Source organism: Colias eurytheme, chromosome 5 (genome assembly GCF_061535395.1).
Source record: "Colias eurytheme isolate Ceu_HAF_F1 chromosome 5, ilColEury1 Martin Lab GWU primary, whole genome shotgun sequence".
NCBI lineage: Eukaryota > Metazoa > Arthropoda > Insecta > Lepidoptera > Pieridae > Colias > Colias eurytheme.
The window spans coordinates 2,855,255-2,868,086 of record NC_142984.1 but is presented as its reverse complement, the minus strand read 5'-3'; the positions used below and the strand labels follow the sequence as shown (position 1 = coordinate 2,868,086).

The following is a 12,832-nucleotide window of genomic DNA, read 5'->3' as shown; positions in this document are numbered from 1 at the left end:
GGCATAGTTTAAATGTGTTTATCAATTTTCTACAGTACAAGCTCTATAGCATTTTCGAAGCATTGGATTTGAATAAATGTTAATGTTATTTGGTTCGATCGATTACTTTGCTCATGTTGTTTAGATATGTCAATTATTAATTAATTGTATTCATGAAGCCTTATAAAATAGTTATAATAGATAAATTGTACAAATAAATATTTATTGCCTAGTATATTAGTTGATTGACCGCCTCCTTGGTACAGTGGTTGACGCGTGAGCGTAGAACCGAGGGGTCCTGGGTTCGATTCCCGGTGGAGACGAAGAAAAAAAAAATGTCTCGGTCTGGCAGGACACAGAAGGCTGATCACCTACTTGTCCCTAAAGAAAATCGATCAGTGAAACAGATGTATGAATTATGCATCTGCCCCTTACCCCACTAGGGGACACGGGACTTCACTTATATTAGTTGATAAGGCAGATGCGATGTACAAAATCTTTTTTTCGTTGATATGCAACTATAAATATAAATACGGAAAATTATTAAAAAAGTGTTTTCTGTTTATAAATTGCTTCACGTATCTACAATGTTATATATAGTATATAAGTAATAACATTCTTTTTTTTCAGTGAAATTTGGTCTATCACAGCGAGGGAATCCCATAGTGATGGTTGGTAACCAACGGTTTAAGAAGACATCAGGGTATGGTCTGAAGAGCTGGTGGCACTGCATCAAGCGCTCGACGACCAGCTGTTCAGCCAGCATGAGTCTCTACGGGAATGTTATTGTTAAAGTTAATTTTAATCATAATCATTAATGCCTTAAACTTGTTTTAAATATGCTTATCAGGTTACATATATACTTATATACAGGGTGTAATCGTTAAGTGTGCACAGGCGATTATTCCGTAACTATTGCAGATATCAAACACTGATATCGAAAGCCCTTTACCTAATGCCCTTTACTTCTATGGGAGTGTTTGATGTAATTTTTTTATATATATCCCGTTTTATTTTTAAAAAGTTATTATTGTCATTTTACTAATTAGGTAAGGGGCTTTCGATGTCAGTTTAAAGTTTTTCGATATCTGCCATAGTTACGGAATAATCGCCTGTGCACACTTAACGATTACTCCCTGTATAGGTATTCAAGAAATGGTCAATTATTTACTTAATAATGCTGAGTTCGTGGTGTTCATTGGAGGAATGTGTTATATTCATTGCTGTTTTGTTCATTTTTTTACTAAAATGAAGTTGGATTTGGAATAGCATTGCATAGTCAAATATTGTAAGATAGAGTTCAATTGCAATGTTTTAACAGAAATAACTCTATTGGTCTTCTAGAATTAGACCTTTTTGCTACTTTTACTTTGTGTGATACATTGTAAAATATATTACAAATATTGCCCTACCTTGCCTGAACGTAAGTTAACAATAGAAATAAATAAGTTGAAATGCAACAGAAAATTAGAGGAAAATATTAATCTTTTAACCCTTAATTTGGCAAAGAATAAAATGTAATAAAATCAATTTTATTTTTATAAAAATTTATTGTAGACATTTATAGGTGTTCCAAAAAAATGGTAAAAAAAATATAGGAACTTCAGATTTCCTGAAAAACAGTGTATGTCACAGCATACATTGCCAAGTGCCGATATTCATTGTTGATACCGTTTTAGAGACATCAAATCGGCTATGGGATCGTATCTGTACCGCAAACTCCAGTAATCGGTGTACGATGGCATACTAACAACACCCATTATAATATGAATTGCTAAAAAATCTCGCAATTCATCTTCGGTCAAGCCAAGAGAGCGCCCAGTTTTGAATACTGCGTATGAGTTTGTTTGCTCTACGATGTCTACTAAAACGTCAGGGGAAAAGAATTTATAGAAATAACTGAGTGAAGTTTCGTTTAATATGTCGGTAAGATCTGAGTCTTCTTCTACAGTTGCCTTGTGTCGAAAAACCGTTTTTTTCCACTGATAGTTCAGAGTGAACTTGGTGATTCGTCTAGGTCGTCTAACAGCAGAAACAGTGGGCTGTTGCGATCTGGTATTTCTGGGACGCGACTTGGAAGAAGCCCTTATGCGAGCTGCAACTAAGCCAGTTATGGAGCCACTTGCTGTTGGTTCAGGCGGTGCGGGGATTCAGGAAGTGCAGGGGTTGCTGGGAGTGACGGAATGTCACTCAGGATTGGAATTTTTTTACAATTTGGTTCTAGGGACGGGCTTGAATACACGCTTCGAAAAATTGGTGTGAGTCGAACATTCTGGTCGGGGGGGTCTTCATCATCATATAAAAAAATTGGGCCTTTCCATTGAGCTTATCTATAGAAGGTGCAGAAGAAGATGTCGCGGAAAGCGGGGTGCGCACACGTTATTCATCGCTACCGTCAGAGGGTGCATGCTCAGCAGGCACAAGCGCTAAAATTCTACCACCACGAGTTAGAAATTTTTGCTGTCGACAAAGAAAATAAAGCGTGCTATAAAACCAAGTATATAAAAAAAAGCATCCTCAAATTGGCAATGTATGCCCTGACATACAAACAAAATGGCGGGTGTTTCGTTACAAACTTGGCAGTGTATGTCACGTCATACATCATGTTAGTGATCAAAATAGAACCATTCAATGTAATAGAAACATCACAATTATTATCACACTTATTCCATTACACAATAAAGCATACATTTTAGTCATTACACCTGTCCTAAACTAAGTAATATTCATAATAATAGAATGAATACCTTGGACAACGCAGTTGACGTCCGCCGGGTAGCCATTTTTTTCAATTTATGTCAAAATAAATGTTGCTACATGTGTGTTTATTTTTTCCACCCAATAACAGATAGTGTTGCAACATAAGAATGTTAATTTTCCACACGGAAGATGTAATTATTTTAACAATTTTTTTTTTCAAGTTCATGTATGACGGTACATACAGTGCCAAATTAAGGGTTATGTTTAGAAACAAGTTAAATTTGATTATTACACTGATGTTATAATACCTACTGTTTTAAGTGTTGTATTATAGTTGTTTGATTTATGATGGTTATATTACTATAAACATTTACTAAATCTTTAAAATTTATGAATTAAAATATGGGACAAGATGTATATGTTAGGTTTGTTTATAAATTAATGCATTTTATTATAAACTTTATATGTTTTATAAATCGATTGTAAGTTTGAAAATGTTTTTGCAAATACGTAATGTTCTATTAATCAATACTTAATTTTTGTATGTTAAGGTTGGGTCGCCTAAGATCGGACGCATATGCCGAAAATTTTATACGTACTGTATTTTTTATTTTATTTCTCATGATTCGATGTCGTTTTTCTGTTGCGGTCAACTGTAAATTGATGACAAAAAAATATTGTTTAACCCCTAATTTTTTGGTTTGCGTAGATGCTATCTATCTAAGCAAATTTAGAGCCTAAAAAGCAGACTTTTTTCGACTTACCATAGTGAAGAAAATAACAGTTCGGCCGAAGATCGGACTATGTAGTATCTTCACTTCTATGCGTTTAATAATAATGTTAACATTAGGAAAACATCCGGACTTACGTCCATACATTGAGCATCAATGATTGAGTCCTCAAAAAATTTGACAAAGAAGTTTTTTTTTATTGCGTTTTTTTAGTCCGGTCTTCCCTCCTCATCCTAATTAAGTTTCTCAAACTTTTATCCTCCGTGTTCTAGGACTAAATAATGAAAATGTACCTAAGGTCTGATAGTCATAGCGTCATTGGATAGTTAAATATATTAAAAGTTAATAATTATTGCGCATTATTGCATAAGGCGCAGTCAAGAGCTAAACTTCGGTCCGATCTTCAGCATTGGGAGGGAAGATCGGATCTTGGGTTGTGAACGTCCTAGGCGTAATCAAAGTATACAGATGGAAAGAGGATTCGCTAATTCTGCCCCAAAATAATTAATTACATTATTTCAATGAAAGTACTCTCCACAATGAGCCATCAAAATTTTGTAGGTAAGATCGGATCGACGATTTTCGCCACAAAATACACCTTTTCTGCTGAATCACCTGTGTACACGTCCCGTCTGGTCGCTGGCCGGCCGCAGAGTGAAGAGAGGGGCAGAACAAAATGGCGGATCTAGTAGTGTTGGTAGCAGTAGAGAATATTGCCTAGTTTGCGAGTTATTCCATGCATCCGATCTTATGTCACATCCGATCTTAGGCGACCCAACCTTATGTCTTCTTTAAGGCCTATTCAGATTAGAGCGGTATCCGCTGCCGCCATGGGTAGAGGTATCCCGGTGGCACGCGATTAAATCTCTTACATAGTATATTATAGAGACTCTAATCGCGTACAGGTCGCTATACTCGGAAACCTACGCGATCGGGATACCGCTCTAAACTGAATAAGTGAATAGGCCTTTAATAAATAAGTGCCTTTCTAGATGTTATACTTGTTTATCAATTTAATTAAAATATATTATTTAGGAATTTTTAATGGTCTGTTTTCGAATAAAATACTCATAAAGATTGTGTTATAAATAAATTTATTAACTATTGAAAAACTTTATTACGATGTTACAGCCATTTTTTATTTTTGTTCTTTCTGTTTAACCTATATTTGTCTTAGTTCTATCGGATTCTATATTAACTTTTTATTATTATTTGAAAACATATTTTATATTAATAATATTAAGTTTAGTTCTGTATAATAAGTATTGTTTGTGAGTAATTGGTAAATGAATCACACGGAATTAAGAAAAATTCCATTTCAGGAAATCAAGTGAAACCAAAGAAAAGTGATCACGTCCTTGAGATTAGCACTAAGCGAAGGAATTGTGTAGGTTGCTATGAGAAGCTGCGGAGGACCTTCACTAGTAGTGAAGTGAAAAAACGAGTTAAAAAAATAAAGAAATTTTGTAGGAAATGTAATCAAACGCTGTGTATGAAATGTTTTGATGACAGGCATAAATAAATTAAAACTACTATGTGTATTGTGTATACTATGTGTATAATCTTGTTTTATTTTGCTATCCCCGTAAATTACCTTACTAAAAGCACTGACTATAGTGCGGTTCAGGTTGTGGTTCAAGTTTCGTTTGTTTATTTCATCATCATTATTTCATCTCCTGTTCGAAGCCAATCTCAGGAAATTGGGTTTGAGGGAATTGCAACAGAACCAAAAAAACATTATATATTTTGTCTTCGTAAAGTTATAGCAATTTAATCTATCTCGCTGCTGGTGGGTCGAATAAGACCTACCACGCATAGTGGAAATATCAGGGGGGGGCACATTTCGACCCACCATCACTAAATGAACGAATTATTATTATTAATATGAAATATGAAATAAAATATCTTAATACTTAATTGTTTTGAGTAATATACCTTTTTATATTCTTCTCTACCTTTCTACTGTACCTTTATATATTTTTCTTAGACTACAACTAAGTTTACCTATTGTTTTATTTTGCAGATACAAAACGGGCTCAGTTTTTACGTTCAGTACGTGGCAACCCAATAATGTTATATGATGGACATCGGTTCAACTACAGGACGGATAGGAAAGGGCCTCTAGGTCGATGGGTCTGCGTCAAGAAGTCCAAGGGGTGTCGGGCCACTGCCTGTACTGCTGGGCACGAGGTTATCGAATATAGAGATGACCATGACCATTGTTAGACCAAACTGATCATTGATAGATTTGTTAACGTTAACACGGCGCGATGGTTGATTTTATGTTTTATGTTTTTTGTTCCCTATTATACAATTAGCGTTAATAAAATTCTATTAAAAATCGTCAAAAACATTCATGTAATGATAAGTAATATAATAAGTAATGTTATAAGAGAAATAAATACGATTTAAGTAAAATAATGTTTTGTTCAACTCTACCAAAGCGGCCTTCGTATATTTTAGATTTAAATTTAAAATAAATAGTTATAATTACTTCTTAAGGGAAGGTTCCCTAACATACTTTCTGGCACTGAGAGACCGATTAGACCGCTACGGCGCTAGACGCTAACACAGCCGTAATAAAGTTGAATATCGCGTGCGCTCTTTGATCGCGTTCGAGCTCGAAACTAAGGCGCGGGTCAAACACAAGCGGCGCGGGCGCGGGCGTGCCATAAGCGCACCTCTTGAATCTGTTTTGCACCACGTCCTTCTTATACATTTTGTATGAAAGAATTTTGGACAGGCGTCGAGACGGCACGCCACGGTTGTGCCAAGGTTGCGCCAAGGTTGCGCCTTTCCAAAATTATTTCATACAAAATGCCAATAGCGCACCCGATGCACGCCGGCAGCGCGCCCGCGGCGCGCCGCGCCGCTTGTATATGTCCCGCGCCTAAATCATGTGTGACTGTTTCAGAATATTAATGCAAATTCACATAAAATTTAGGGAGCCTCCTCTTAAATAACTAATTAATTTATGTTGACTTCGAATATTTTGTCGATTAATATATAAGTATATTTTTATAATGCATGTTTTTTGGTAAGTAATAAGGTTTATAAATTGAAATGTCAATTTAGATTAGTCATAAATGAGATTTTTTTCTTCAATTGTTATTTGTATGAGATATAAACACAAATATAACGTAGGTTTAACCTCAGTTTAAATAACGGGTATATTTAAGTTTAGTGTAATTATTAATAATAAGTTTTAATGTATGCATTGCATTTGTTTTACTTTTAGTTTTGTTTTACTTTTCTTTTGAAATTTAATTCTAATTGGGTTTTAATAATAGGAATAAAGAAAAGAATAAAAAAAATATTAAACATCTTTAAATCTATATGATTGAAATATTTTAAAATTTGTAAAGGGTTAAAAATAAAACGTTTTTTTTAACGTTGTTTTTTATTTTAATTGTTAACGCAAAATAACAGAAGTTAAACCTAGATTTAAACACAAATAATTTAAAAATAAATACTTTTAGATTCAAAATTTAGTACACGAATTTTTTACCATAATTTTTCTCATAAAAATACGAAATGACCCTTTTGTCACACGTAATAAATTCTGAACTTGATGCTTTAGAGTTTAGAGAATAAATTTTTGAGCACAAACAATAATTTTGAATATAAATTATACTAAAATAACATTTTATTATAGCCTACTTCGGCTACACGGCATCTGGTAAGCGGTGTCTCGACATGCACGGCTACCGGTTCACAGTCCACCAGAACGAAGGTGTCAAAGTGCGGTGGAGGTGTGTGAAGAAGAGCATTGGATGTACTGCTTTTGTACTTACTATTGATAATATTATCATACGGACCCGGACTGTACATACACACTAGTTGAATTGCTAGCTTTCCGCCTGCGCTGTTTGAAACTTGCTTGAGAAGCATTAAAACGATTTTCAGCAACGCATTTTATTATATGCGTTGGTGAAAATAGTTTTTTTTTATGAATCTATTGCGAACCGACAGACGCGGCAAAGGACTTTGTTTTATACATGTTAGATAATGCGGGCTACTCACATACCTGCAGCAGGTGCAGTATTGGAATTGCACCCTTAATTGGCTCCTTAATTGTGATGTGTATGGGCAAGCAGGGGCAATTTTAAGAACAGCTTAAATTTCTCCGACTGCCGAGCAAGCGAGATTGTCTGCGGCAGGTGTGTCAGTAGCCCGCTTACCTATTTATACACCGTAAATAAACATGTCGGCTAGGTAAGCTTGCTACTGATGAATTTCTAAGTGGTTCTTTGAATTTATTCACAATTAACAAATTACTAACAGTAAATTCTTTTAAAATTGTTCTTTTGAAAGCAATAAATAGATATTTAAGTTATATAGTCGCCCGCGGCTTCGCCCGCTTTGTCTAATACCTAATAAATTATATACTAAACCTTCCTCTTGAATCACTATTAAAAAAACCGCATCAAAATCCGTTGCGTAGTTTCAAAGATTTAAGCATACTAAGGGACATAGGGACAGAGAAAGCGACTTTGTTTTATACTATGTAGTGATAAATCGAGACAACAAGATAGCTTCTCAAGTATAACTGAGCAGTATTGATGCTGTGATGTTTTTATAGTCTCGAATTCAGTTTTAATTCTACGACTAATTAGTGCTTTATGTGGACACTGCCATGAGATATGTACTAACTTTAAAAGAAATTTTAAAAAATAGAATGAAAATATTCAGGAGTACTCTTAAAGTATCCCACAAAATTTATAAAATAAAATAAAATCGATGTTGTATTTATAATTTCAAATGAGTAATTGCGGTGTACCGTGTATTTAATTTTAAGTTAAGCTAAAATTATTATTAGTATTTTATAAATCTACTCTATACCTGGCAAAGTACTTGAAAATATCCTATTTATTTGATCTCGATATGTAAATAAAATTAATGAAAATATATTATTTATTAAAATTATAAATTATTAAGCACGAACCTCGTGAATTTACGCTCTATGTACCTATCTAAAGATTTAATATTTATTTATTATTTTTTTATTATGTGTTATTTTTTATTATTATCTTTTAATTGTGATAAATGTAAAATTTATTCACACTTTATATTAAAATTATAATTTAAACGAGGGAATTATTTGGTAAGTTATATTCTGAACATAAGAATAACGATTAAAGGATATTATTAACTTTTTATTATTATTTCATTATGAGTCAATTGTAGTGTGCCTAAATATGTTTACTCTGTGATTAATAAATTTTTAATCACGTCATGTTGATCAGTATCTTTTCCTTAAAATTCAAATCAAAGTATTACTTTTCTTCTCTTATTCAGAATTCTTATTAATTATTATATAAATTATTATAATTTGGCTTGTGTAAATTATTATTTGGGAATTTTTATTAATAAAATAGTTACCATAAACAGTTTTTTTAAATGATCCGTTTCTCCTAACATACATACTTCATTTACCAATAAACATGATGTTACGCTATTGTTGAGTTTTAATATTAATTTGTCAAGATTTTCTCATTTTAATGTGTGTCTCGTATATTCACATATTTTGGATTCCATGTCAACAATTCTTCGCTTCGCACACCCTGTATAACGTTAAAAAACAACAACGCTCAATAAAATTGTCCTTTCAGAGTTGATGCACGCGATACTACGCGCGCGATTCTGCCGCGAGTCGACCAACATCTACATAGGGGGGCACAAGTTCTTCAGGCACTCACGCTCGCTCATGGGCAATAGGATCCGCTGGACCTGCTCCAAGAAACACAAGCTGAAGTGTAAGGCATCAGCTGTAACGATAGACGGTGTTGTCGTGTCCACTACTGGGCTGCATTCGCATAACTGACTGTATTGTACCCGTTTTGTGAACACCCTGTAGTTATGTTTTGTTTGATGTTGTGCTGTTTGGTGTTTGAATGAGGTGCGGATTAAACAAAGTGTTTTGAAAAAGTTATGTGGTTGTTTGTTAATATTGATTTTATTAAGTATGTGTTAGAAGGAAACGTGTTTATTGTTGCGTGTGAAAGAGAAGGACGGAGCATAACAGCTGCTGTGGGGTAAGCATGAATGAAAGCGATCGCACATGCGAAATTTACATGTTTTAGAAATTCAACTCTGCGCGAGAATAAGTTTGGAGTACAAATTATTAATCTCACTAGGAAGAAGATGAAATAGTTTTGTTAATAATAATAATATTAAAAGTACAATTCAAAAAGTTTTTTTAGGTTATTTTAGGTTGGTAACATAATTTTTTTTTATTCTACCGAGTTAAGTAAATTATCTCGATTAGTGCTACTAGAAAGTGATTGTGCTAGATAAGAAATACAATGTCGAATATCGCAAAACCATGAAGTAAGTAAGTTTGGTTTTATATTATTTCCGTTTTATATATTTTTTGTTGTTTTTAATAAACAAAAATTATAGACATCAACAAATGCCAAAATTCTACTCCAAATTAATCTTGATATACAGTGCGTAGGGTTGTCTGTCTTTATCTATCACATGGGGAAAGCGCACGCGCACTCAGCAGCTGCTGCTATGCTGCGTCTTGCTCTTTCACACGGAATAATGTATGCAACTCTCTCTTTCTCTCTCGTGCGCAACTTAAAATTTTTGACTACCAAGAGCTTGATCGAATTTAAAGTGCTTTCATTAATTGTTTAATTATAATGTGTTAGGAAACACATACGAATAGATATCCTGAAAACATAGGCAACAGCGTGTTTTTCTCAGAAGATATTATATCATACACATATTTTACATACGGTACCTAATATAGATTTAGTTTGGTGTACAATTGAGCTTAACTCTAAGAAAAAACATGAATTTTAATTCTTATTTTACTCTACTGCTAATGTTAAACACACATTTCATTCACATAAGGGTAGTTCGTGAAAGAGACAGAGACAGAGACACAAGACGCAAAGCTTATTTTTTGTTGATAAGTTATGTAATGTTAATTATAAGTGTTTTCTTAAATTATGATTCTGTAGTGGAAAGGATGGGTATTTTAATGTACAGTATTCGTTTAGATGAGGACCACGAGGTATATAAAAAAAAATCAAAAATCAAAATTTACTGATTACCTACTGGAAATGTCTTATGCAAAAATTGTTTTGTCGTATCGTTTTTTTTGTAAATAATTACCACTACACATAAATTAAACATTCTGTAGCAGAATATAGATCATAGAAATAGAGTCCAAAATTATTATAAGTGATTGAGAAGTTTTTACTGCCTTATAGTGCTTTTAAGAACAAGGTTTAGCGAAACGTTTTACTAAGGAGAATACATATTTTTATATCTAGTTTAGTATTGTGAAACATTCCACTTTTTCAAGAGTTGTTCGTATTTTTAGATGGTATTGATTGTAATATTATCGAATTCTAATAATGTTACCAAAGGAGCCTTTTATTAAATATTGAAGTTGGAAAATTTTCGCAAAATTTTTACTAAGGTGTCAAAAATTGAGGATGTTTTTTGATTTTACTCTATGTTGTATTGTTGCGATTTGAAGATGCACCTTTTGGATTTATTAAAATTAACTTTGTTAAATATTCTTGGAAGTATTATACTTACAATATGATTGGCGTATAAAATGTTTCATATTTAATGAATCTTTTCAAAAATTATATGAAACAATCTCAAGATTAGATTTTTTATATTTGTATTAATTTTACATAGACGTGTTTCAATTAGCGTTAATATGTTTATTTATTATTTAACTTCTGTATATACACAGGGCTTGTTGTAAATCAAATTGTTTTAATAAACACATTAAACGTATTTGTTTTTTATTCATTAAATATTTTATTATACAAATAAAAAATAATAAATTAGAATTTGAATGTTGATAAAAATTGCCTTGAATAGAAAATATGTTTTCTAATATGTCTACTATAGCCTATATTTCTACAGAAAGCTAATATATATTGATATTATTGATTTCAAATAGTGCAAATAATCTCTGTTTAAAATATGTATGCTACGATATGATGTAAATTCATAACAGTTTATTATTTTATTAATGAAGCGCGTACCATCTTAGACCACATCTTAGCTTTCCATTAGGCGAGATTGTGGTCAAGCGCTTCCCTATCTACCAAGAAAAAAAGACGTGTGGCACTCGGGGACTGCCGCGGTAAAGCTATTGTATGCTATGCCTTCAAGCCACACCTCCGCGCCCGTCGGAGTGGTGAGCGTGAGGTTGTTCGTTACTAAATTTCTGGATTCGGTCCCCGCGCTCAGGCCCGCGATAGAACCTATGCAATAGCTTAAAAAACTTGTTTCAATAACTGATATATTCTTTCAGGAGAAATAATCCACACGAGTAGAGGGGTACATTTCCTATACAACTTCTACACGTACAACCGAAAGCAAGTGGCCAAGAACAAAATGTGGCGATGGTACTGCTCCCAGTACCACAACGGTTGCCGGGCAACCCTCATCACCACGGTGGACAACTATGTATCAATGGACATTGGTTCACATTCACACCCACCGCCAAATATTCACAAGTTGAATGACGGAAGATATATCTTCCTTAGGTCGAGTGTTGGATCTGTTCGGTAGTCTTATGTTTTAGGCCTTAGGGTGTAAGAAACAGATGGGAACATAATTCGATAGGTTTTTAAGAAATTAATTAAAAATAAATTGTTTAACACATGTTAATCTCTACAATCCCTTCTTCATAATTTTGCCTGATTTTTTGTGAAAAAATCCTTAGGAAAAGGTATAAGAAAATATCCAAGTTTCATCTCCTGGCCGCGATAGTTCATCACGACGCCAACTTTACAAATCCCTTTATAAATATAATACTTACCTCCGAATTACAATATGGCAAATATTTTTAATTGATTTCCTGCATGAAATGAAATGCAAACAACCTGTATCTCATGCCGCAGTTGCTCAACGCAAAAGTCTCACAGGTAAATAGATCAGTGACTTATAATATTACATACATCAACAGCAATAATCAAAAAACCATTATTTTCAGTCTTCTACGTGTATAACCGACAAGGTAAAAGATTGGCTATTTGCAAAGGGCACACTTACTATTGCGGCTTCCAAGGCACCAAAACTTGTATATGGAGATGCACCAGATGGGGCCAGTGTAAGGCCAGGTTCATACTGAGTTCATATGGTGATCTGGTGACGGGACAGTTCCATCATACACACAACCCTCCTTCGTATGTCATTCAAAATGGAATGTATTATAAGGTGTAAAATGGAGCACCCTGTAGATGTTGGATGAGTGAATATTAATTTATACTAATGTTATAAAGCTGAAAAGTTTGTTTGTTTGAACGCGCTAATCTCAGGAACTACTGGTCCGATTTGAAAAATTCTTTCGGTTTTAGAAAGCCCATTTATCGAGGAAGGCTATAGGCTTATCATCACGCTCAGACCAACAGGAGCGGAGAAATGCGGGTGAAACCGCGGAG

At 33.7% G+C, this 12,832-nt stretch overlaps 1 protein-coding gene across 35 annotated transcripts in view; it reads left to right on the top strand.

Moving 5' to 3' along the window:
* Positions 1 to 12,832, top strand: part of LOC149908338 (uncharacterized) — a 465,602-nt gene that overhangs the window by 142,953 nt on the left and 309,817 nt on the right. The window contains exon 5 of one of the 35 annotated variants that reach the window (XM_090101789.1): positions 12,385 to 12,629. The exons of 33 other annotated variants lie outside the window; for them this stretch is intronic. In XM_090101789.1, the coding sequence (XP_089957915.1) occupies positions 12,385 to 12,614 (230 nt within the window). In that variant the 3' untranslated portion in view covers positions 12,615 to 12,629. Of the gene's footprint in view, positions 1 to 11,700; positions 11,976 to 12,384; positions 12,630 to 12,832 lie in introns of those variants that run through there. One more of the 35 variants, XM_090101763.1, reaches the window with a different exon arrangement.